At 40.4% G+C, this 27,750-nt stretch overlaps 1 protein-coding gene across 2 annotated transcripts in view; it reads right to left on the reverse strand.

Annotated features, from left to right (window-relative positions):
* celsr3 (cadherin, EGF LAG seven-pass G-type receptor 3) overlaps positions 1–27,750 on the reverse strand; it is a 283,146-nt gene that overhangs the window by 114,224 nt on the left and 141,172 nt on the right. For both annotated transcript variants that reach the window (XM_061974323.1, XM_061974314.1), the window contains 6 exons: positions 27,666–27,750; positions 21,033–21,158; positions 18,956–19,125; positions 18,691–18,876; positions 7,831–7,941; positions 7,584–7,752 (listed from right to left, as the gene is read on the reverse strand). The exon at positions 27,666–27,750 is cut by the window's right edge and continues 79 nt beyond it. In XM_061974323.1, the coding sequence (XP_061830307.1) occupies positions 7,584–7,752; positions 7,831–7,941; positions 18,691–18,876; positions 18,956–19,125; positions 21,033–21,158; positions 27,666–27,750 (847 nt within the window). The remainder of the gene's footprint in view (positions 1–7,583; positions 7,753–7,830; positions 7,942–18,690; positions 18,877–18,955; positions 19,126–21,032; positions 21,159–27,665) is intronic.

Here is a 27,750-nt window from a genome sequence, read left to right on the forward strand (position 1 = left end):
TTTAAGTCCTCTTAATTCAATGTATATCTCATGACACACTATCTGTATGTAATATGGCTTTTAATTTTTTGCGGCTCCAGACAGATTTGTTTTTGTATTTTTTATCCAATATGGCTCTTTCAACATTTTGGGTTGCCGACCCCTGATGTAAACAAACTAAGGTGAGTTCAAGGGCCGCCAAAATTAGACAAAACGGCGCTCGCCAAATACTCGAATCAGTGAAGCATGTTTAATATAAACAGTGTGATTTATAACAATTAGGGAGGTTTGTGTAATGTTTGTCCTCCTACAGAAAACATACTAAAACAAAACTTTTTTTTTTTTCCCCCTCATCTTTTTCCATTTTTCATCCATTTTTGAAAAAGCTCTAGAGAGCCACTAGGGCGGCGCTAAAGAGCCGCATGCGGCTCTAGAGCCGCGGGTTGCCGACCCCCGACCTTGGAGAAAGCAAACCATTGGGTTTAAGTAAATAGTGGTATATCAGTTTGAGCACATGAGAAGATAAGGCCCCTTAGTTTGACATTCGCAGGTGGATTGGATCACTTCTCGTGGGAAAGAGGCCATAATTGGGACTTCGGAATGCAAAAGTGATAGCCCTATCCTTGAGAAGAGACTATCTGTCTAGCTCGGGGGTCGGCAACCCGCGGCTCTAGAGTCGCATGCGGCTCTTTAGCGCCGCCCTAGTGGCTCTCTGGAGCTTTTTCAAAAATGTATGAAAAATGAAAAAAGATGAGGGGGGGGAAAAAATATTTTTTGTTTTAGTATGTTTTCTGTAGAAGGACAAACATTACACAAACCTCCCTAATTGTTATAAATCACACTGTTTATATTAAACATGCTTCACTGATTCGAGTATTTGGCGAGCGCCGTTTTGTCCTACTAATTTTGGCGGTCCTTGAACTCACCTTAGTTTGTTTACATGTATAACTTTCTCCGACTTCCTAGGACGAGTTTTATCCTTTTTCTGTCTCATTTTGTCCACCAAACTTTTAACGTTGTGCATTAATGCACAAAGGTGAGTTTTGTCGATGTTATTGACATGTGTGGAGTGCTAATCGGACATATTTGGTCACTGCATGACTGCAAGCTAATCGATGCTAACATGCTATTTAGGCTAGCGATATGTACATATTGCATCATTATGCCTCATTTGTAGCTATATTTGAGGTCATTTAGTTTCCTTTAAGTCATCTTAATTCAATTTATATCTCATGACACACTATCTGTATGTAATATGGCTTTTAATTTTTTGCGGCTCCAGACAGATTTGTTTTTGTATTTTTGATCCAATATGGCTCTTTCAACATTTTGGGTTGCCGACCCCTGATGTAAACAAACTAAGGTGAGTTCAAGGACCGCCAAAATTAGACAAAACGGCGCTCGCCAAATACTCGAATCAGTGAAGCATGTTTAATATAAACAGTGTGATTTATAACAATTAGGGAGGTTTGTGTCATGTTTGTCCTCCTACAGAAAACATACTAAAACAAAAAATATTTTTCCCCCCCTCATCTTTTTCCATTTTTCATACATTTTTGAAAAAGCTCCAGAGAGCCACTAGGGCGGCGCTAAAGAGCCGCATGCGGCTCTAGAGCCGCGGGTTGCCGACCCCCGACCTTGGAGAAAGCAAACCATTGGGTTTAAGTAAATAGTGGTATATCAGTTTGAGCACATGATAAGATAAGGCCCCTTAGTTTGACATTCGCAGGTGGATTGGATCACTTCTCGTGGGAAAGAGGCCATAATTGGGACTTCGGAATGCAAAAGTGATAGCCCTATCCTTGAGAAGAGACTATCTGTCTAGCTCGGGGGTCAGCAACCCGCGGCTCTAGCGCCGCCCTAGTGGCTCTCTGGAGCTTTTTCAAAAATGTATGAAAAATGGAAAAAGATGAGGGGGGGGAAAAAATATTTTTTGTTTTAGTATGTTTTCTGTAGGAGGACAAACATTACACAAACCTCCCTAATTGTTATAAATCCCACTGTTTATATTAAACATGCTTCACTGATGAGAGTATTTGGCGAGCGCCGTTTTGTCCTACTAATTTTGGCGGTCCTTGAACTCACCTTAGTTTGTTTACATGTATAACTTTCTCCCACTTCCTAGGACGTGTTTTATCCTTTTTCTGTCTCATTTTGTCCACCAAACTTTTAACGTTGTGCATGAATGCACAAAGGTGAGTTTTGTTGATGTTATTGACATGTGTAGAGTGCTAATCAGACATATTTGGTCACTGCATGACTGCAAGCTAATCGATGCTAACATGCTATTTAGGCTAGCGATATGTACATATTGCATCATTATGCCTCATTTGTAGCTATATTTGAGGTCATTTAGTTTCCTTTAAGTCCTCTTAATTCAATTTATATCTCATGACACACTATCTGTATGTAATATGGCTTTTAATTTTTTGCGGCTCCAGACAGATTTGTTTTTGTATTTTTGATCCAATATGGCTCTTTCAACATTTTGGGTTGCCGACCCCTGATGTAAACAAACTAAGGTGAGTTCAAGGACCGCCAAAATTAGTAGGACAAAACGGCGCTCGCCAAATACTCGAATCAGTGAAGCATGTTTAATATAAACAGTGTGATTTATAACAATTAGGGAGGTTTGTGTAATGTTTGTCCTCCAACAGAAAACATACTAAAACAAAAAATATTTTTCCCCCCCTCATCTTTTTCCATTTTTCATACATTTTTGAAAAAGCTCCAGAGAGCCACTAGGGCGGCGCTAAAGAGCCGCATGCGGCTCTAGAGCCGCGGGTTGCCGACCCCCGACCTAGGAGAAAGCAAACCATTGGGTTTAAGTAAATAGTGGTATATCAGTTTGAGCACATGATAAGATAAGGCCCCTTAGTTTGACATTCGCAGGTGGATTGGATCACTTCTCGTGGGAAAGAGGCCATAATTGGGACTTCGGAATGCAAAAGTGATAGCCCTATCCTTGAGAAGAGACTATCTGTCTAGCTCGGGGGTCGGCAACCCGCGGCTCTCTTTAGCGCCGCCCTAGTGGTTCTCTGGAGCTTTTTCAAAAATGTATGAAAAATGGAAAAAGATGAGGGGGGGAAAAAAATATTTTTTGTTTTAGTATGTTTTCTGTAGGGGGACAAACATGACACAAACCTCCCTAATTGTTATAAATCACACTGTTTATATTAAACATGCTTCACTGATTCGAGTATTTGGCGAGCGCCGTTTTGTCCTACTAATTTTGGCGGTCCTTGAACTCACCGTAGTTTGTTTAAATGTACAACTTTCTCCGACTTTCGGGGACGTGTTTTATCCTTTTTCTGTCTCATTTTGTCCACCAAACTTTTAACTTTGTGCATGAATGCACAAAGGTGAGTTTTGTCGATGTTATTGACATGTGTAGAGTGCTAATCAGACATATTTGGTCACTGCATGACTGTGAGCTAATCGATGCTAACATATTGCATCATTATGCCTCATTTGTAGCTATATTTGAGGTCATTTAGTTTCCTTTAAGTCATCTTAATTCAATTTATGTCTCATGACACACTATCTGTATGTAATATGGCTTTTCATTTTTTGCGGCTCCAGACAGATTTGTTTTTGTATTTTTGATCCAATATGGCTCTTTCAACATTTTGGGTTGCCGACCCCTGATGTAAACAAACTAAGGTGAGTTCAAGGACCGCCAAAATTAGTAGGACAAAACGGCGCTCGCCAAATACTCGAATCAGTGAAGCATGTTTAATATAAACAGTGTGATTTATAACAATTAGGGAGGTTTGTGTAATGTTTGTCCTCCTACAGAAAACATACTAAAACAAAAAATATTTTTTCCCCCCCTCATCTTTTTCCATTTTTCATACATTTTTGAAAAAGCTCCAGAGAGCCACTAGGGCGGCGCCAAAGAGCCGCATGCGGCTCTAGAGCCGCGGGTTGCCGACCCCCGACCTTGGAGAAAGCAAACCATTGGGTTTAAGTAAATAGTGGTAAATCAGTTTGAGCACATGATAAGATAAGGCCCCTTAGTTTGACATTCGCAGGTGGATTGGATCACTTCTCGTGGGAAAGAGGCCATAATTGGGACTTCGGAATGCAAAAGTGATAGCCCTATCCTTGAGAAGAGACTACCTGTCTAGCTCAACGCTAACATTTAAGTTATGACTTAAAGCACTTGCACATAAACATCTCCTTTTATGGTCAGGATGTGCTCTCTTGACTTAGCACACACACACAAAGACAGGAATAAGGAATATAAAACTGATGGTTTAGCTTCTCCAAGTTATGAGTGCCTAATTTTCTCGACCTGACCTCCTCCAGGAACTGCAGTCCTGTATAATGACGACTGGCTTGTAATAAAGCAACTTTTTGGTTCAGTAAAGCGTCTCCGGCGTCTCTTTTGATCCAAGACCAGAAATACACATCACTTTCTTTGTTGAGTTTGCACAGTGTCTTGCTGTTTTTGCTTGAAGGCCACGCTGAAAATAATAATATAACAAGAAAAATAGCCCTACCATAAAGAGGAAGAAGCGTTCATTTGAGAATAAAGCAGACCTGGGCATTCTACGGCCCTTTGCGCGTCCCTGTCCGGCCCGCGTGAGGCCGATCATAAATTACAAAATCAATTTTAAAAAGTATCTATGTCGAGTGTGCAATACAACGGTGCTGCTTTTGTTTTGAAAAGCGTTATTTGTATTACTTCCGGGCGGACGTATGCTCGTGCGCGATTGTGAGTGAATGTGAACAGCGGCAATCACAAATGACAAAATAAATTTAAAAAAACATCTATGTCGTGTGTGCAATACAACTGTGCTGCTTTTATTTTGAAAAGTGTTATTTATGGGCGTATGTCAGTGTGTAACCTGTGAATGAATGTGCACAGCTAAAAAGAGAAAAGTTGATGACGAATGGTGTGTTTTCAACAAGACATGGACTGCCAAGTATTTTTACAGAAGTTAAAGGTAAAGCCGTGCGCTTAATTTGTGGTACACAGGTTGCTGTGTTTAAAGAATATCATTTGAATCGCCACTACACGACGAAGCACGAGGAAAAATACCGGAATCTGTCTGATGAAGCACGCGCAAGGGAGGCTGATGCGTTGATGGTATAACTGCAAACCCAACAAGGACTTTTTGCCAAATTTCACCCCCCCCAGAGATGCAGCTGTCAGGACAAATTTTGTCATTTCTCACAAATTCGCCAGAAAAAGTAAGGCGTTTTCTGACGGAGAGTTTATTAAGGAGTGCTTATTGGACTCTGTTGCGCTGATATGACCGGAGAAGAGGGACACATCTGAGAACGTGTCACTCTCCCGACGCACTGTAACGAGGCGGGTTGAGACCATCGCTGGAAACTTGGAGCTTCAGCTGAAGAACAGATCGGCCGACTTTGTCTTGTAATTAATGTACATCAGAGCTATACAAATTGTTGTATTTTTTTGTATTTAGTGTATTAGATCCAGCAACTAGTGTTTGGATCCCACTGTACGCAATATCTGAAGAGCATGGAAAAAAGCATTTCACTGTGGTGTATTCTGCATGTGACGAATAAAACCCTTGAACCTTGACTGTTTTTCGCTGGCTTTGGATGAGAGCTGCGATGTACGTGACACCGCCCAGTTGCTCATCTTGTGTGTGGCGAAATTATTCTCTGCCTTTGATCCATCACCCGGCCGCGCCCGGGCAGGGCCGGCCCGTGACATAGGCCGTATAGGCAAATGCTAAGGGCGCCGTCCATCAGGGGGCGCCACGCCAGTGCCACAAATGTTGGGAAAAAAAAAAAAAAAGTTGGTACTATTATTTCTAAATACAAAAAATAATCCCACATTAATTAAAATGCAAAGTAAAGCCTATATAATAGAAATATTATTTGTTACAACATTACGCCCCCCCCTCCCCCCCCGCCCCCTCCCTTCCCGTATCATGACTCTTTTTGGACGTCACCACATCAAAAAATCAACACAAGATGTCAAAACGGCCAAAACTGTCAGGTGCCCAGGGAAGAAAAAAGAGAAAAGAAGAGGAGGAGAAACGAGAAAAAGACAAGAGGTAGCAGGTAGGTAACGTTAGCCTACATGAAATTATTTGTCTGTTACAGAATGTGATAGTAACCTGGCTTTTTAGCATTAAGCTAATGTTACATGATTCGGCAATTGCTAATCAATAAATAGCTAGTTCTGTTTTAACGTCGGGTTAATATTGTGGAGGGGGCTAAATTATTATGGAAAATAATAATGTAACGTTAGGTAATTACAGTACTCCCACCTTACATTCCTCAGGGACATTTGTATTAGATCTTTTAAGCAGGTGTTTTTTGTTTACATTGTTATTGCCTTCTGGTTAGCTAATGTTTGCCCTGCAGGTAATAGTCACTTTTCCACCCCTTTATATATTAGGTATAGTTGTAAGCCTAGTTGTTAAAGTGCACATCATTAATGTAAATTAAGCAATATGTATGTAAAAAATATTGTATTTCATATATTCATTTTTTATTTTTTGCATTCATTTATTTATTCATATTTTTTTAATCTTGTTAACTATTCTGATTGTTAATTTGCTTTCTTTAAGTAAAAAAAAGGTCAAAGACAAAGCTATTCGGTTTCTTGTGAGTATATACACTTCACTGCCGATGTGGGGGGGCGCCACCTAAAATCTTGCCTAGGGCGCCAGATTGGTTAGGGCCGGGCCTGCGCCCGGGAATAATTTTTGGTGATTTAACCCCCAATTCCAACCTTTGATGCTGAGTGCCAAGCAGGGAGGTGATGGGTCCCATTTTTATAGTCTTTGGTGTGACTCGGCCGGGGTTTTAACTCACAACCTACCGATCTCAGGGCGGACACTCTAACCACTAAGCCACTGTATAAGATTTCATGGGATTTAGCGGTTAGGAGTGACAGATTGTTTGGTAAACGTATAGCATGTTCTATATGTTATAGTTATTTGAATGACTCTTACCATAATATGTTACGTTAACATACCAGTTGGTTATTTATGTCTCATATAACGTACACTTATTCAGCCTGTTGTTCACTATTCTTTATTTATTTTAAATTGCCTTTCAAATGTCTATTCTTGGTGTTGGCTTTTATCAAATACATTTCCCCCAAAAATGCGACTTATACTCCAGTGCGACTTATATATGTTTTTTTCCTTCTTTATTATGCATTTTCGGCCGGTGCGACTTATACTCCGAAAAATACGGTGTATTATATATATTGTTCTTATATATCATTTTATATTCTTCCTCAGCTCTCTGATAGATCTATCCAAGGAACGTTTCCAGGCTATTTGATGAGTTTTTCTCAAGTTCTCTTTCTTCTCTTCCCTCCTTTTTCCAACCTGTTTACATAATTCCTGTCCGCCATCGCCTTCACTTAATTAACCATTAACATTTTGAATGCGTCTGTTGCTGTGTTTCATCTTTTTTGGCTCGGTTCTTCGTGTGTTTTCCATCTCTGCTGGGTCTACTTCTGCTTTAATCTTTTCCTCCTTCATATTCTGCCTCATTAGATTCAGCCAATTAAGAACGTCGTCAAAGTTACTTTCCATTTCTTGTATAAATGAGCTACGGAATATGAGTTGGATTGGACTATATTATCAAGGGAAGACGCTCACCAGGTTCACATATGCAGGTGTGTCGCTCCCATTGGTCAGAACACCGACTGTGGGCGGGGCAAGGAGATGAGACGCAAGTGTTGACAACGTTGCAGCCAATCTCCACTTTGACCGTCCTGGAAGGCCGGGGCAGCGGTGGGGAGTCCGGTCTTACGCCCAAACGGACGCCCTGGAGTAAGACGGTGTGTTTAATACCACAGGACAAATTAACTTCTGCTTCATTAATAATCCATTCGTTTCTTCTCACCTGTATGCATCCCTTTATCCCGTTCTGGACCTCTCCAGAGCCCAACACTCCTCCCACATGCAGATGTTTCACCTTCAAACCGTGAATCTCATTTCCCACTATTGCTGTTCCCTAATGAAAGGGGGATGAATGGAAGATAATCATAAATAATGGATGGAAACGGAATTCCAGGATGAAGATTCAAAAGCATGTCATTTGAATAACAGTGTTTGACCTTGTAAAAAGTCATTGATTTGGAATGAAGGTATCAAGGTTGTCCCAGTACAGGCAGCTCTGAGGGTGTACGTCTACAAACCCTGTTTCCATATGAGTTGGGAAATTGTGTTAGATGTAAATATAAACGGAATACAATGATTTGCAAATCATTTTCAACCCATATTCAGTTGCATATGCTACAAAGACAACATATTTGATGTTCAAACTTTTTTTTTTTTGCAAATAATCATTAACTTTAGAATTTGATGCCAGCAACACGTGACAAAGAAGTTGGGAAAGGTGGCAATAAATACTGATAAAGTTGATGAATGCTCATCAAACACTTATTTGGAACATCCCACAGGTGAACAGGCAAATTGGGAACAGGTAGGTGCCATGATTGGGTGTAAAAGTAGACTCCATGAAATGCTCAGTCATTCACAAACAAGGATGGGGCGAGGGTCACCACTTTGTCAACAAATGCGTGAGCAAATTGTTGAACAGTTTAAGAAAAACCTTTCTCAACCAGCCATTGCAAGGAATTTAGGGATTTCACCATGTACGGTCCGTAATATCATCAAAGGGTTCAGAGAATCTGGATAAATCACTGCACGTAAGCAGCTAAGCCCGTGACCTTCGATCCCTCAGGCTGTACTGCATCAACAAGTGACATCAGTGTGTGAAGGATATCACCACATGGGCTCAGGAACACTTCAGAAACCCACTGTCAGTAACTACATTTGGTCGCTACATCTGTAAGTGCAAGTTAAAACTCTCCTATGCAAGGCGAAAACCGTTTATCAACAACACCCAGAAACGCCGTCGGCTTCGCTGGGCCTGAGCTCATCTAAGATGGACTGATACAAAGTGGAAAAGTGTTCTGTGGTCTGACGAGTCCACATTTTAAATTGTTTTTGGAAACTGTGGATGTCGTGTCCTCCGGACCAAAGAGGAAAAGAACCATCCGGATTGTTATAGGCGCAAAGTTGAAAAGCCAGCATCTGTGATGGTATGGAGGTGTATTAGTGCCCAAGGCATGGGTAACTTACACATCTGTGAAGGCGCCATTAATGCTGAAAGGTACATACAGGTTTTGGAGCAACATATGTTGCCATCCAAGCAACGTTACCATGGACGCCCCTGCTTATTTCAGCAAGACAATGCCAAGCCACGTGTTACATCAACGTGGCTTCATAGTAAAAGAGTGCGGGTACTAGACTGGCCTGCCTGTAGTCCAGACCTGTCTCCCATTGAAAATGTGTGGCGCATTATGAAGCCTAAAATACCACAACGGAGACCCCCGGACTGTTGAACAACTTAAGCTGTACATCAAGCAAGAATGGGAAATAATTCCACCTGAGAAGCTTAAAAAATGTGTCTCCTCAGTTCCCAAACGTTTACTGAATGTTGTTAAAAGGAAAGGCCATGTAACACAGTGGTGAACATGCCCTTTCCCAACTACGTTGGCACGTGTTGCAGCCATGAAATTCTAAGTTAATTATTATAGGCAAAAAATAAAAAAAGTTATGAGTTTGAACATCAAATATCTTGTCTTTGTAGCATATTCAACTGAATATGGGTTGAAAAGGATTTGCAAATCATTGTATTCCGTTTATATTTACATCTAACACAATTTCCCAACTCATATTGAAACGGGGTTTGTAATTTCAGCGATCCTTGAACTCATTGTAATTTGTTTACATGTACAAATTTCTCCGACGCTGCCACAGAAGGACATGTTTTATGCCACTCCTTTGTCTCATTTTGTCCACCAAACGTTTTATGCTGTGCGTGAATGCACAAAGGTGAGCTTTGTTGATGTTATTGATTTGCTGGAGTGCTTATCAGGCATATTTGGTCAATCCTTGACTGCAAGCTAATCGATGCTAACATGCTATTTAGGCTGGCTGTATGTACATATTGCATCATCATGCCTCGTTCGTAGGTATATTTGAGCTCATTTAAATGATTTTACTTATGTCCTCTGTGTATTTAATTTTATAATATTAATTGGCGGCATTTTCCCATAGTTGTTTGTGTGCCGTTTGTTACCTAAAATCACCTTCAATATAAATATCAGCATCGAGGCTACATTTTGAACAACACACTTTCAATACACTACTGAGGCACCTCTGACACAAACATTTTCCAAAAACTACAATACCGTGGGAGCCTATTCTAACGAGTATGTGAGTTCTTTGGAGGATCAAAAGCGTTGCATTTAGAGCACACAGAAAATGATGTTTGAGCTGCAGACATCAATTGCCTTGATTAAATAAAAGCAAACAACAAAAATCAGATCGATGCAGAGTGGGCCACTGCTCACGCCACAGCAGAGCCATGCTTGGCTGGGAACATCAAGCATGAAATATAAATCAAAGAGTCCCATTTACACTGTTAGTGTTTCAGCAGTCAGGATTGATGTTGGGCTGACAGTGAATGGCAAACAATTTCAAAGTAAATCAGTGTCTAATTGGAGGTGGCAGTGTGTCATCATCTCATATTTCAATTTATCTAAGGCTGAAACGACGTCATCGATTACGTAAATACATCGACGCCGTTTTTGTGCGTCGACGCGTCGCATACCGTATTTCCTTGAATAGCTGCCAGGGCGCTAATTAATTTAAAACCTCTTCTCACTCCTCAGGGCATACTTGCCAACCTTGAGACCTCCGATTTCGGGAGGTGGGGGCTGGGGTCGAGGGCGTGGTCAGGGGTGGGGCGGGGGGCGTGATTGGGGGCGTGGTTAAGATATATATATATATATATATATATAAGAAATACTTGACTTTCAGTGAATTCTAGCTATATATATATATATATATATATATATATATATATATATATAAATAAAATAAATACTTGAATTTCAGTGTTCATTTATTTACACATATACACACACATAACACTCATCTACTCATTGTTGAGTTAAGGGTTGAATTGTCCATCCTTGTTCTATTCTCTGTCACTATTTCAGAACACACACATTATACAAATATACATTATAAAATCAATAAGAAAACGGGAGCTCTAATTTGGGAGTCGGAATTAGGATCAGAAGTTCCTATGTAAACATTGCGCACTCACGTCGCCTTTTTGTATTGATTACTGCAGCTGTGCACTGGATTCATTCACAAATACAAACTACAACTCACAAAGTCATACCAAAGACTATAAAAATGGGACCCATTACCTCCCTGCTTGGCACTCAGCATCAAGGGTTGGAATTGGGGGTTAAATCACCAAAATGATTCCCGGGCGCAGCCACCGCTGCTGCCCACTGCTCCCCTCACCTCCCAGGGGGTGATCAAGGGTGATGGGTCAAATGCAGAGAATAATTTCGCCACACCTAGTGTGTGTGTGACAATCATTGGTACTTTAACTTTAACTTTAAACACTTTAGAGTTAGGCTCCACCATCAGAATGTGTACTTAAACTTATAAAGATCACATGGATATTATTCAGTGAGTTGATTCACCAAAACTAACCTGTTATACAGGAGGAAAAAGCACACAGGACTTTTCAATTGTTCACAGACTGGTCGCGCTCATCAAAATGACAAGACACTTCCGGTCTGCAGGTGATAGCATTCAATTGGGAAGAAACGCCCTACTGCCCAATGTGAATACTGATAAATGTGTAATGACAGCTCCAAAAACGAATTCAAACCACAAAATAAACTAAATAAATCAACACAAAAATGTGACACATTATGGGTGGGTCACATATGCATGTACAGTAGATGGCAGTATTGTCCTGTTTAAAAGTGTCACAACATTGCTGTTTACGGCAGACAAACTGCTTTACGGTAGACGCTGTTGTTGTGTGTTGTCAACACGTCACTCAGGTCCGCCTGAATTTCGGGAGTTTTTCGGGAGGAAATTTGTCCCGGGAGGTTTTCGGGAGAGGCGCTGAATTTCGGGAGTCTCCCGGAAAATCCGGGAGGGTTGGCAAGTATGCCTCAGGGGTCGGCAACCCACGGCTCTAGAGCTGCATGCGGCTATTTAGCGCCGCCCTAGTGGCTCTCTGGAGCTTTTTAAAAAATGTATGAAAATGGAAAAAGATGAGGGGAAAAAATATATTTTTTGTTTTAATATGGTTTCTGTAGGAGGACAAACATGACACAAACCTCCCTAATTGTTATAAAGCACACTGTCAGCTTCACGGATTCGAGTATTTGGCGAGCGCCGTTTTGTCCTACTAATTTTGGCGGTCCTTGAACTCACCAGTGTTTGTTTACATTTATAACTTTTCTCCGACTTTCTCGGACGTGTTTTATGCCACTTCTTTTTCTGTCTCATTTTGTCCACCAAACTTTTAAGGTTGTGCGTGAATGCACAAAGGTGAGTTTTGTTGATGTTAATGACTTGTGTGGAGTGCTAATCGGGCATATTTGGTCACTGCATGACTGCAAGCTAATCGATGCTAACATGCTATTTAGGCTAGCTATATGTACATATTGCATCATTATGCCTCATTTGTAGATATATTTGAGCTCAATTAGTTTCCTTTAAGTCCTCTTAATTCAATTTATATCTCATGACATACTATTTTGCGGCTCTAGACAGATTTGTTTTTGTATTTTTGGTTCAATATGGCTCTTTCAACATTTTGGGTTGCCGACCCCTGTCACTCCTGCTCTTACCAAAAGGCGTAGGGTAAATTTAGGCCTGCGCTTATAAATTTGAGTGATGTAAGGATACCATCATGAAAAGCACATTTAATTAAAAAAAAAACGTTATTATGGTCTTACCTTTACTTATGAGTCCATGCGCAGCTCCTTCTGATCAAAAGCATCGATAACTTGTTTATAGAAGTCTTCCTTATCTTTCTTCAGTTTTAAAAGTCTCTCTGTCTCGATGGAGATATTCCTTTAATTATTACCTCCTGCTTCGATTGAAAGTCCAGTTTAGAAAACTGTTTTATTTTAGATATGTAATCCTCCATGTTAAAAGTGCTCACTCTTGTGGCTTGTTGTCTTCTTCTGCAGCACCGGTCTTCTGCAGTACCGGTAGTCGCAAGAAGGATCACTAGCGCCCTCTACCACCAGGAGGCGGGAGTCATTTAATGACTCATATTTGACACACGCAGCTACGGTATATTAATAAAACATAGCTGCTTACTGTTCTTTTTAGCATATTCAATAGCTTGGACCTTCAATCCTACTGAATAGCTCTTAATCTTCTTCCCTTTATGCGATTTCAAATTATTGAAATCAGTCTCCTCCATTTTGAAAATGATGACAGGTGAAGTGTCACTCGTGACGTGACGAGTTTGACCCGGCGGAAGTTCTAGGCATATGCTAATTATTTTGCGAAACGAGTTTGACCCGGCGAAAATTCCAGACATGCGCTAATAAAATTAATATTTTGCGAAACGAGTTTGATCCGGCAGTAATTCTAGGCATGCGAATACTATATACCCGGCGCCAATTCAAGGAAATACGCACTTTTTTGTATTGGATGTTTATCCTTATTTTTGCACATTTTAAAGCAAAATAAGCAATACTTTTATTTTTTGTATTGGATGTTTATCCTTATTTTTGCACATTTTAAAGCAAAATAAGCAATACTTTTACTTTTGAAATGCTTATACCAGGGGTCGGCAACCCGCGGCTCCGGAGCCGCATGCGGCTCTTTGATCACTCTGATGAGGCTCAGCAGCTTACTTGCTGAAGCCCCCAATTTTCCCGTGAGACTTCCGGATTTCAGTGCCTCTCGCAGAAAACTCCCGGGATTAATATTCACCGATTTTCACCCTTACGGCTATAATAAGGGCGTGCCATGATGGTACAACATTTGGCGCCCTCTACAATCTGTATTAACAGCGTGCCAGCCCAACACTTGTTTTACAATATACATCTTCTGCCTGCACACGTACGCGACAGCAATGCATACTTGGACAACAGCCACACAGGTTACACTGACGGTAGTCATATAAAACAACTTTAACACTCTTACTAATAATGCGCCACACTTTGAACCAAAACCAAACAAGAATGACAAACACATTTCGGGAGAACATCTGCACCTTAACACAACATAAACACAACAGGACAAATACCCAGAATCCCATGCAGCCCTGACTCTTCCGGGCTACATTATACACCCCTGCTATCACCAAACCCCGCCCCCACCCCAACCCTGCTCCCTCACACATCAACCCCCTCCCCCTCTCTGTGCGTCGGTTGAGGTGGGCGGGGTTTGGTAGGGGGGGGGGGGGGGTGTATAATGTATCCCGGAAGAGTTAGGGCTGCATGGGATTCTGGGTATTTGTCCTGTTGTGTTTATGTTGTGTTACGGCGCAGATGTTCTCCCGAAATTTGTTTGTCATTCTTGTTTGGTGTGGGTTCACAGTGTGGCGCATTATTAGTAAGAGTGTTAAAGTTTAGTTTTTTTATACCGCCACCGTCAGTGTGACCTGTGTGGTTGTTGATCAAGTATGCCTTGCTGTCACCTACGTGAGCAAGCGGAAGCCCCATACAACGTGTGGCTGTTCAGGCACGCTGGCTGTAGTGGGTGCTACATGCTGTACCATCACGGCACGCATGACGCTGACAAACGCCATTCATTTAAAACCCGCGTGCCGCACCAGATTTGAAATTCCACACAAAGGCGTGGGCAGCGTGTCTGAGACCCCTGGTTTATACATAGCACAAAGCAAAAAAAAAAGCTTTGTACGCCGTGTTATTTCATTTAAAATTTCAAAATATTTTTGCGGCTCCCATTGTCTTCTATAATTTGTGAAACTGGTCAAAATGGCTCTTTGACTGGTAAAGGTTGCCGACCCCTGGCTTATACTATTGCAGAATATTAAGATTTGCACTGTATGTTTATTTTATATTTGCACATTAAAAAGCAAATAAGCTACTTTTAATTTTGTTAAATGTTAAAAGTTTTAAATGTTTACATTGTTACAGAATATTTTGTCATGTTGACTAAGTGGCCATACTTTTTTTTTTTGTAAATAAAAGCCATGCCTTTTGAAAAAACGGGCCTACATTTATTTTTTTCATCCTCATTTTAAATAAAAAAATAATTGGTAAAAAGAAAAATAATCTATAAATTAATCGAAAAAATAATCTATAGATTAACCGATGAATCGAAAAAATAATCTATAGATTAATCGATAGAAAAATAATCGTTAGCTGCAGCCTTAAACTTATCACTGTCCAATCTGCGCAATTTAAAGTAAAAAAAACCTCTTTATAGTTGTAACGATCACAGTAATTGAAATATGCAGTAAAATCCCATGTGTACAAGCGCAAAGTTTTATGCCATTTCTTTCTCTGTCCTCTCATAGTTAACATTTTTATATTTAATGCAGAGCTGAGATGTAAAAGTGCATGTCATATTCTTAACAGGATTTTCCTTAATGTCTGGCTTTCTGCCTCTAGTTCAGAGTTGGGAAACTATTTTGACTCGGGGGCCACATTGAGAGAAAACAACGTGTCTCGGGGGCATACTTGCCAACCCTCCCGGAGTTTCCGGGAGACTCCCGAAATTCAGCGCCTCTCCCGAAAACCTCCCGGGACAAATTTTCTCCCGAAAATCTACCGAAATTCAGGCGGAGCTGGAGGCCACGCCCCCTCCAGCTCCATGCGGACCTGAGTGACGTGTTGACAGCCTGTTCACACGTCCGCTTTCCCACAATATAAACAGCTAATGATCGAGGGCGAGTTCTTGGTTTCTTATGTGGGTTTATTGTTAGGCAGTTTCATTAACGTCCTCCCAGCGCGGTAACAACACACAACAGCAGTCAAGTTTTCGTCTACCATAAAGCAGTTCGTCTACCGTAAACAGCAATGTTGTGACACTTTTAAACAGGACAATACTGCCATCTACTGTACATGCATATGTGACCCACCCATAATGTGTCACATTTTTGTGTTGATTTATTTATTTTATTTTGTGGTTTGAATTAATTTTTGGAGCTGTCATTACACATTTATCAGTATTCACGTTGGTCAGTAGGGGGCAGTAGAGCGTTTCTTCCCAATTGAATGCTATCACCTGCAGACCGGAAGTGTCTTGTCATTCTGATGAGCGCGACCAGTCTGTGAACAATTGAAACGTCCTGTGTGGTTTTTCCTCCTGTATAACAGGTTAGTTTTGGTGAATCAACTCACTGAATAATATCCATGTGATCTTTATAAGTTTAAGTACACATTCTGATGGTGGAGCCTAACTCTAAAGTGTTTGTGAGTTGTAGTTTGTATTTGTGAATGAATCCAGTGCACAGCTGCAGTAATCAATACAAAAAGGCGACGTGAGTGCGCAATGTTTATATAGGAACTTCTGATCCTAATTCAGACTCCCAAATTAGAGCTCCCGTTTTCTTATTGATTTTATAATGTATATTTGTATAATGTGTGTGTTCTGAAATAGTGACAAAGAATAGAACAAGGATGGACAATTCAACCCTTAACTCAACAATGAGTAGATGAGTGTTATGTGTGTGTATATGTGTAAATAAATGAACACTGAAATTCAAGTATTCTTTTATTTATATATATATATATATATATATATATATATATATATATATATATATATATATATATATATATATATATATATATATATATATATATGTCATAAAATATATATATATATATAGCTAGAATTCACTGACAGTCAAGTATTTCTTATATATATATATATATCTTAACCACGCCCCCAACCACGCCCCCCGCCCCACCCCCGATCATGCCCCCCACCCCCCACCTCCCGAAATCGGAGGTCTCAAGGTTGGCAAGTATGCTGGGGGGGGGCAATGTGTATGTGTGTATAAATGATATATACACATTTAGCTGTAAAAATCTGCTGTACAGTATGTGTGTTTGGGTCCCTTTTTTTGAGGAACACTAATACCAAAAGTCACAATGTCCGATAGAGTTCTAAAAACGTTATGACTAGAGATGTCCAATAATATCGGACTGCCGATATTATCGGCCGATAAATGCTTTAAAATGTGATATCGGAAATTATCGGTTTCAAAAAGTAAAATTTATGACTTTTTAAAACGCCTCTGTACGGAGTACACGGACGTAGGGTGAAGTACAGAGCGCCAATGAACCATAAAGGCACTGCCTTTGCGTGCCCAGTCACATAATATCTACGGCTTTTCACACACACAAGTGAATGCAAGCCATACTTGGTCAACAGCCATACAGGTCACACTGAGGGTGGCCGTATAAACAACTTTAACACTGTTACAAATATGCGCCACACTGTGAACCCACACCAAACAAGAATGACAAACACATTTATGGAAAACATCCGCACCGTAACACAACAGAACAAATACCCAGAACCCCTTGCAGCACTAACTCTTCCGGGACGCTACTGTGAGAAAGGAGGCGTTGGCGCTGCAAAGAGACGATTGAAAGAGTGAATATTCCATCCAGAATAATTAGAATAATTATGTATAAGTTATCACACAACTCTTATGCTTAAAGGCTGTTGCTATAGTTATTATCTATTGTGCTGAAGTTGTACTTTTCTATCCGTGCAAAGGCACACAACTTGTTTTCTTCCACTGCAAGTTGTCTCGTAGCAACAGTTTCTGTCCTCCAGCCCGCTAAAACAGCCAAGGACGGACTTCAAGTACCTCAACGAAGATAAGACGCCAACACGCAGACAAAGCAGAGCCAGGGCAAAATCTCGAGCTCAAGCACATTTGCTTGCGTAATATGTGTCCCCTCCCACTAGAAGCAGCCTCAGTGATGTTAAAGTTAAAAGTTAAAGTTAAAGTACCAATGATTGTCACACACACACTAGGTGTGGCGAAATTATTCTCTGCATTTGACCCATCACCCTTGATCACCCCCTGGGAGGTGAGGGGAGCAGTGGGCAGCGCCCGGGAATCATTTTTGGTGATTTAACCCCCAATTCCAACCCTTGATGCTGAGTGCCAAGCAGGGAGGTAATGGGTCCCATTTTTTTATAGTCTTTGGTATGACTCGGCCGGGGTTTGAACTCACAACCTACCGATCTCAGGGCGGACACTCTAACCACTAGGCCACTGAGTAGGTACTCGGGAACTCCCAAATAAATAGAGGAGCGCGTGGGACTGCCCCTCAGAGCGTGGTGGTAGACTGTAACTGAGTGTGCAGCCCCAAACATTTCTCCTCATGAGCAAAATTGAACTCTGTCTCTGCCTGATTCCTTGCTTCTTGTCTTGTTTAATAGATAGTTCGGTGTTTGAACCCGAGAGTGTGTGTCAACATATCAGAAATAAAACCACAACGGAGACCCTCGGACTGTTGAACAACTTAAGCTGTACATCAAGCAAGAATGGGAAAGAATTCCACCTGAGAAGCTTAAATAATGTGTCTCCTCAGTTCCCAAACGTTTACTGAGTGTTGTTAAAAGGAAAGGCCATGTAACACAGTGGTGAACATGCCCTTTCCCAACTACTTTGGCACGTGTTGCAGCCATGAAATTCTAAGTTAATTATTATTTGCAAAAAATAACAAAGTTTATGAGTTTGAACATCAAATATCTTGTCTTTGTAGTGCATTCAATTGAATATGGGTTGAAAAGGATTTGCAAATCATTGTATTCCGTTTATATTTACATCTAACACAATTTCCCAACTCATATGGAAACGGGGTTTGTAATTTATTTTGGGAGATCAGCAAAAATGTCAAGTATTTTTTACCTGATAAAGTCCAAAGTCAAGGCGAAGTGTGGCAACATAACGCGTCTCACGTCCGCTGTGAACGTCCCGCAGCTCAAGCTGGAGGTCGTGCCACCGCCCGTCCGCCACCTGAACTTGATCCAGCCTCAGCCTCACTGGTCTGGTTGAACCTCGAGTCACGGAAAACACCAGCTGACCATTAGTCACCTGGGACGGAATGGAACATGTCAGCAAACACAGTCTGGAAGACGAGCAGAGAACAGACAAGCAAACACCGGGGAAGGACCTGGAAGAGCAGACTGGTGTACTGCCCGGCCTGGGCCTGGAGCAGGGTGCCCTCTCGGGCTCTGGTCCGGAACACCAAGCCCAGGTACCAGGGAGTGGAGATGGTTACGTCGTTCTTCAGGTCCCACCAGAGGGCGCTGTTTCCCAGGAAGCGATGCGGGTGGGGCATCACTATGGGAAAAGAATGATAAAGATGATGAGTCATCGGATTAGTCATTGGACAGGAGAAGACATACAGTATGATGTGAATGGAAATTCATTTTTCATGAATAACTTTTCCTGAAGAAAGTAAAAAGTTAAATGAAGTCCCATCCAATTTCTTTCCGTGTATAAATCTCATTAATGCAGTTTTTCTTCTTCTACTCAAACACATTTGCTAAACATGATGGTATTTTACAGCCTGACTCCTGCATGCCCTCGCTCCATTTTGCTCATCCCAGTATGCAGCTTTTCATTTTCTGCTCAAAGTCCCATGTGGTCTGTTCATCTCTACGATGTGTTCCACCCTGCAGCTCAATCGTCAGCCCCAGATGCTTTTAGCAAATAATATGATCACTGTATTATAACATGGACCCGTGCTGAACCTCCTCACCAACGTTCCCTCTAAGGTGCGCGCCTGTGCAATTGCGCACTGCTCAAGCGTCCTCTGCGCACGGCAAATCAAAATCAAATAAAAAAATAACAATTTTCGACACACGGACACGACAGAGAAAACAGTTTTCGTCATCATTGTTCAAATATTGTAACGTCTGTCGAGACGCTTTGAGGACATGAATTACATCCATCACTTTACTGAGCAAAACTCTTTATAGTCGGCCATAAACACATCACCAAAACATTAGTAAAAAAAAAATATGTCTAGCAAAACTGGTCCTTTTCTGCAGTACAAACCAGACCAAAAGCAACTTTGTTATATCAACAGCAGTTTTGTCACTTGCGCCAACACATGCACATATGGCACTTAGCCAGTGATGCGTTTACAGCCACACAAAAAGTCGGACAACTCCAACACCACACATAAAGTGTCATTCCAGGTCGTTACAGTATGATTTAGCAATCAAATGTGTGCTTATTCTAGTGTCATTTATTAGGAATCTTAATCCATCCATCCATCCATCTTCTTCCGCTTATCCGAGGTCGGGTCGCGGGGGCAGCAGCCTAAGCAGGGAAGCCCAGACTTCCCTCTCCCCAGCCACTTCGTCCAGCTCCTCCCGGGGGACCCCGAGGCGTTCCCAGGCCAGCCGGGAGACATAGTCTTCCCAACGTGACCTGGGTCTTCCCCGTGGCCTCCTACCGGTCGGACGTGCCCTAAACACCTCCCGAGGGAGGCGATCGGGTGGCATCCTGACCAGATGCCCAAACCACCTCATCTGGCTCCTCTCGATGTGGAGGAGCAGCGGCTTTACTTTGAGCTTCCCCCGGATGACAGAGCTTCTCACCCTATCTCTAAGGGAGAGCCCTGCCACCCGGCGGAGGAAACTCATTTCGGCCGCTTGTACCCGTGATCTTGTCCTTTCGGTCATAACCCAAAGCTCATGACCATAGGTGAGGATGGGAACGTAGATCGACCGGTAAATTGAGAGCTTTGCCTTCCGGCTCAGCTCCTTCTTCACCACAACGGATCGATACAGCGTCCGCATTACTGAAGACGCCGCACCGATCCGCCTGTCGATCTCACGATCCACTCTTAATTTATAAATATTAATCGTGAAATGCTGTTAGTATATTAAATAAATACTAATAAAAACATATTTTTTACAAACAAGAAGTTGCAGGAATGTACACATGATCCCCTGCTTACATCTCATTGTGCAACATGTGAATGTTTTAATGGGAACTAAATGCAATGTCTGAAAGGGGTACAAATTATTTCCAAAGCAGGACCTCCGCCCAGACAAACAATACAAGTCCACAGTTCATGAAAAACAATATTTTTTGTTATTGTCATTGTAAGTGGACCTAAACACTTATATTAGAAATGGAAATGACTAATTTGATTATAATAATAAGAGAATGTTGTTTGTCTATCTGCGTTGGCCCTGCGATGAGGTGGGGACTTGAAAAAAAAAGGGTCTGACCGTGGCTGCAGTCCTTCCCTCCATACCCGAGTGGGCAATCACAAGAGAACGTCTCCCAGCTGACCCGGCAGGTTCCTCCATTCTGACAAGGGTTTGATTTACAGTAGGGAAGTTTGGCGCTGCAGCCTATAAAGGAAAAGTGGAACATAACATGGCGTTAATGTAAAAAATTACAACTCAAATCAGAATCAGAGTCAGAATCACTTTAATAATCCCCGAGGGGAAATTAAGATTTTCAGCACAATCCCATTCAAGAGCAGACAAACATTACAGGGAGACAGAACAGGATCGCTGACGTGTTCACCGCTGCTTCTCACTGCTCCCCTCACCTCCCAGGGGGTGAACAAGGGGATGGGTCAAATGCAGAGGATAATTTCACCACACCTAGTGTGTGTGTGACGATCATTGGTACTTTAACTTTATCGGTGTAGAGTTTGCATGTTCTCTCCCCGTGACTGCGTGGACCTCCAAAGACATGCACCTGGTCATAGGTTGATTGGCAACACTAAATTGGCCCTAGTGTGTGAATATTTGCGTCTGTTCACTGTAAGCGAACGGACACATACAGTTGATAGATAATTGAATCACGTTGAAAGTGACATTTACGCGCCCTGCGATTGAATACTCACTTGACCCAATCACAAGTTGTGAAAACCACCAGAGCCACAGGAAACTCACCAATACTCACTTTTTTAACCCACAAAGAAGGAGAACAACATGTTGATTAGGTGGCAGATACACAGTATATTTGCAACGCCATTGTCAAGAAGGATACTTAAAGGGGAACATTATCACAATTTCAGAAGGGTTAAAACCATTAAAAATCAGTTCCCAGTGGCTTATTATATTTTTCGAAGTTTTTTTCAAAATTTTACCCATCACGCAATATCCCTAAAAAAAAGCTTCAAAGTGCCTGATTTTAACCATCGTTATATACACTCGTCCATTTTCCTGTGACGTCACATAGTGAAGCCAACACAAACAAACATGGCGGAAAGAACAGCAAGATATAGCGACATTAGCTCGGATTCAGACTCGCATTTCAGCGGCTTAAGCGATTCAACAGATTACGCATGTATTGAAACGGATGGTTGTAGTGTGGAGGCAGGTAGCGAAAACGAAATTGAAGAAGAAACTGAAGCTATTGAGCCATATCGGTTTGAACCGTATGCAAGCGAAACCGACGAAAACGACACGACAGCCAGCGACACGGGAGAAAGCGAGGACGGATTCGGCGATCGCCTTCTAACCAACGACTGGTATGTGTTTGTTTGGCATTAAAGGAAACTAACAACTATGAACTAGGTTTACAGCATATGAAATACATTTGGCAACAACATGCACTTTGAGAGTGCAGACAGCCCAATTTTCATCAATTAATATATTCTGTAGACATACCCTCATGTCAGCAGGCCAGGGAAGCTAGGGTCAATATTCTTCTCTTGATCATCTTCGGGACGGTGTGAGCCAAGACATCCAGGGGGTTTAGCTCGCTCGTCTGCGGGAACAAACTGCCGCCATCGCTTGCCGTGCTACCGAGGTCCTTTGTCCCTGAATTGCTCACACACTCCGGCAGATTCAATGGGGATCTGGCGGCAGATTTCTTTGACTTTATCGTTGGAAATGCATCTGCTTTGAGTGTCGCAGGATATCCACACATTCTTGCCATCTCTGTCGTAGCATAGCTTTCGTCGGTAAAGTGTGCGGAACAAACGTCCAATTTCTTGCCACTTTCGCATCTTTGGGCCACTGGTGCAACTTGAATCCGTCCCTGTTCGTGTTGTTACACCCTCCGACAACACACCGACGAAGGCATGATGTCTCCAAGGTACGGAAAACAGTCGAAAAAACAGAAAATAACAGAGCTGATTTGACTCGGTGTTTGAGAAAATGGCGGATTGCTTCCCGATGTGACGTCACGTTGTGACGTCATCGCTCCAAGAGCGAATATTAGAAAGGTGTTTAATTCGCCAAAATTCACCCATTTAGAGTTTGGAAATCGGTTAAAAAAATATATGGTCTTTTTTCTGCAACATCAAGGTATATATTGACGCTTACATAGGTCTGGTGATAATGTTCCCCTTTAAGAGAAACTAGATCTTGTGAGACGAGGTCGGCCGACACCGTAAGCCAGCTAAGCTGTCCCGGCGCTGAAATGGTTTGCCCGCCAATTTCACACGAATCAACCGACTACCACACTGCAAAAACTGAAATCTAAGTAAGATTAAATATCTCAAATAAGGGTGATATTTGCTTATTTTCTGTCTGATAAGATAATTCTTCTCACGAAGCAGATTTTATGTTAGAGTGTTTTACTTGTTTTAAGTGTTTTGGTCCTAAATGATCTCAGTAAGATATTACAGCTTGTTGCTGAGATTTGATGACCTATATTGAGTAAAACATGCTTGAAACTAGAATATCAACTGTTGCAAAGCTGTGTCATCAACACTCACAAGTATAAAACTACTTTTTTAAAGTAATAATTTCTTATTTCAAGCATGAAAAAAGAAATCATGATTTTGACACAATTGTGTCTCATAATTAAAACAGATGACAGCCAAATGGACTTTGCTGTTTTATTTTCAATGAAACAATAGAAAATATGTACTCATATAGTAGTACAGTTGGCACAGTACAGTAAACTGACAGTTAATATTTAAACATTTAACATTTCAAACAATTTCGAACAGAAAGAGTTCATGCACATTCAGATAAATTCCTCAAAATTACAATTAAAAAATTTTTTTCTACCAAGAAAAGTGCACTTGTTATTAGTGAGAATATACTTATTTTAAGGTATTTTTGGGTTCATTGAGGTCAGCTAATTTTACTTGTTTTGGAAAGTCTTGACAAGCCAAATTTTCTTGTTCTATTGGCAGATAATTTTGCTTACCGTATTTTTCGGAGTATAAGTCGCACCGGAGTATAAGTCGCACCTGCCGAAAATGCATGATAAAAAAGGAAAAAAAACATATATAAGTCGCACTGGAGCCCGGTTAAACTATGAAAAAAACTGCGACTTATAGTCCGAAAAATACGGTAGTTCAAATAAAATAACCCTAATTTTTTTTCTTTTTTTTTTCTTGTTTTTGAACACTGACTTTTTGCAGTGCAGCGGTACCACTGGCTTATACGGCGTCGGATGGGTGCAACAAATTGTAAGTTCAAATATTTTATTTCTTAATTTTTTCATGTTTCATTTGTTTTATACAATTCTTTTAATTTACACCGTTTTGTACACTGTTGAGGGGTTCAACGTCCGGTAGTGTATCTCCAGCCGTGTCCATGTGGTGACATCAATTACGGTATTTTGAGAGGTGAAGTCGGATTAAGTACACTGCAAAAAGTCAGTGGTCAAAAACAAGGGAAAAAAATACAAAAATTAGGGGTATTTTATTTGAACTAAGAAAAATATCTGCCAATAGAACAAGAAAATGTGGCTTGTCAAGGCTTTCCAAAACAAGTAAAATTAGCTAACCTCAAAGAACCCAAAAATACCTTAAAATAAGAATATTTTCACTAATAACAAGTGCACTTTTCTTGGTAGAAAGAAAAAATTAGACCTCTTTGCTCAATATGTTGAAAAATATTCTTAAATGAAGTAAATGCTAGTGCCATTATCTTGACATAATGATATGCGCTCGGCATTACATTTCTTGAAACAAGCAAACTTACACTAAAAACTAATTTATTGTTCTTAATGGAAAGTCAACAAGGCAACCGCTTGTTACTCTCGGGGTCTACTAGCCGCTCAGGCAAATCATATTGTCTAAAAATGCATTTTTCCATCGATAACATGACATCATCGTGCCAATTAGTCAATTAGTGCGCATATATACAGCCCGGCCCCCGGCCAAATGAACTATTTCTGTTCAAAATTGTTAGAAATGTCACATGTTAAATGTTTAAATATTAGTTTGCTGTACTGTGCCAACTGTACTACTATATGAGTACGTATTTTCTATTGTTTCATTGAAAATAAAACAGCAAAGTCCATTTGGCTGTCATCTGTTTTAATTATGAGACACAATTGTGTCAAAATCATGATTTTTTTGTTCATGCTTGAAATTAGAAATTATTACTTTGAAAAAGTAGTTTTATACTTGTGAGTAGGGATGTCCAATAATGGCTTTTTGCCGATATCCAATATTCCGATATTGTCCAACTCTTAATTACCGATACCGATATCAACCGATGCTGATATATACAGTCGTGGAATTAACACATTATTATGCCTAATTTGGACAACCAGGTATGGTGAAGATAAGGTCCTTTTTTTTTTTTAATTAATAAAATAAAATAAGATAAATAATTTCTTGGTAGAAAAAAAAGAGACCTTTTTGCTCAATATGTTGAAAAATATTCTTAAATGAAGTAAATGCTAGTGCCATTATCTTGACATAATGATATGCGCTCGGCATTACATTTCTTGAAACCAGCAAACTTACACTGAAAACTAGTTTATTGTTCTTAATGGTAAGTCAACAAGGGAACCGTTTGTTACTCTCGGGGTCTCCTAGCCGCTCAGGCAAATCATATTGTCTAAAAATGCATTTTTCCATGGATAACATGACATCATCGCGCCAAGTGCGTGCTCTTTCAGTCAATTAGTGCGCATATATACAGCCCGGCCCCCGGCCCAAAAATTTTTAATTGTAATTTTGAGGAATTTATCTGAATGTGCATGAACTCTTTCTGTTCGAAATTGTTTGAAATGTTAAATGTTTAAATATTAACTGTCATTTTACTGTACTGTGCCAACTGTACTACTATATGAGTACGTATTTTCTATTGTTTCATTGAAAATAAAACAGCAAAGTCCATTTGGATGTCATCTGTTTTAATTATGAGACACAATTGTGTCAAAATCATGATTTTTTTATTTCATGCTTGAAATAAGAACTTATTACTTTAAAAAAGTAGTTTTATACTTGTGAGTGTTGATGACACAGCTTTGCAACAGTTGATATTCTAGTTTCAAGCATGTTTTACTCAATATAGGTCATCTAATCTCAGCAACAAGCTGTAATATCTTACTGAGATCATTTAGGACCAAAACCCTTAAAACAAGTAAAACACTCTAACATAAAATCTGCTTAGTGAGAAGAATTATCTTATCAGACAGAAAATAAGCAAATATCACCTTTATTTGAGATATTTCAGCTTACTTAGATTTCAGTTTTTGCAGTGTAGGACATCACTGAAGGCCGAGGTGAGAAACGCACGCCACTGATTTATGACACATGAAGATAATCAAAGCCTGGCATAATTCATACTTGCCAACCTTGAGACCTCCAATTTCGGGAGGTGGGGGTGGGGGGTGGGTGCGGGGGGAGTGGTTGGGGCGGGAGCGTGGTTGAGGGCGTGGTTAAGAGGGGAGGAGTATATTTACAGCTAAAATTCACAGAGTCAAGTATTTCATATATATATATATATATATATATATATATATATATATATATATATATATATATCCCCGCGACCCCGAAGGGAATAAGCGGTAGTAAATGGATGGATGTATATATATATATATATATATATATATATATATATATATATATATATATATATATATATATATATATATATATATCCCCGCGACCCCGAAGGGAATAAGATGGATATATATATATATATATATATATATATATATATATATATATATATATATATATATATATATATATATATATATATATATATATATAAGAAATAATTGACTTTCAGTGAATTCTAGCTATATATATATATATATATATATATATATATATATATATATATATATATATATATATATATATATATATATATATATATATATATATATATATATATATGTATGTATGTGTGGGGAAAAAAATCACAAGACTACTTCATCTCTACAGGCCTGTTTCATGAGGGGTTCCCTCAATCATCAGGAGATGATTGAGGGAACCCCTCATGAAACAGGCCTGTAGAGATGAAGTAGTCTTGTGATTTTTTTTCCCACACATACATATATTGCGCTCTACTACGGTATCGAGCACTATTTGTTGGATAACCTTATTAAGACATATATATATATGTATATATATATATATATCCCCGCAACCCCGAAGGGAATAAGCGGTAGTAAATGGATGGATGGATGGATATATATATATAAATAAAAGAAATACTTGAATTTCAGTGTTCATTTATTTACACATATACACACACATAACACTCATCTACTCATTGTTGAGTTAAGGGTTGAATTGTCCATCCTTGTTCTATTCTCTGTCACTATCTTTCGAACCATGCTGAACACCCTCTCTGATGATGCATTGCTGTGTGGCACGCACAAAAGTGCTTTCATCAAATGCACTAGATGGCAGTATTGTCCTGTTCAAGAGTGTCACAACATTGCTGTTTACGGCAGACGAACTGCTTTACTGTAGACGTTCTTTATATCGTGGGAGAGCGGACTCAGGTCCGCATGGAGCTGGAGGCCACGCCCCCTCCAGCTCCGCCTGAATTTCGGGAGATTTTTGGGAGAAAATTTGTCCCGAGAGGTTTTCGGGAGAGGCGCTGAATTTCGGGAGTCTCCCGGAAAATCCGGGAGGGTTGGCAAGTATGGCATAATTTCTCTGTTGACACAAAAGAAAATCTGACCTGGGACGGTTCCATTGTTAGCAATAAACCCGGCGAGGTCTAGCGGCTTGTTGTCAATGTGCAGCTCCTTCATACAGCCGATAAA

This window comes from Nerophis lumbriciformis, linkage group LG01 (genome assembly GCF_033978685.3).
Source record: "Nerophis lumbriciformis linkage group LG01, RoL_Nlum_v2.1, whole genome shotgun sequence".
NCBI lineage: Eukaryota > Metazoa > Chordata > Actinopteri > Syngnathiformes > Syngnathidae > Nerophis > Nerophis lumbriciformis.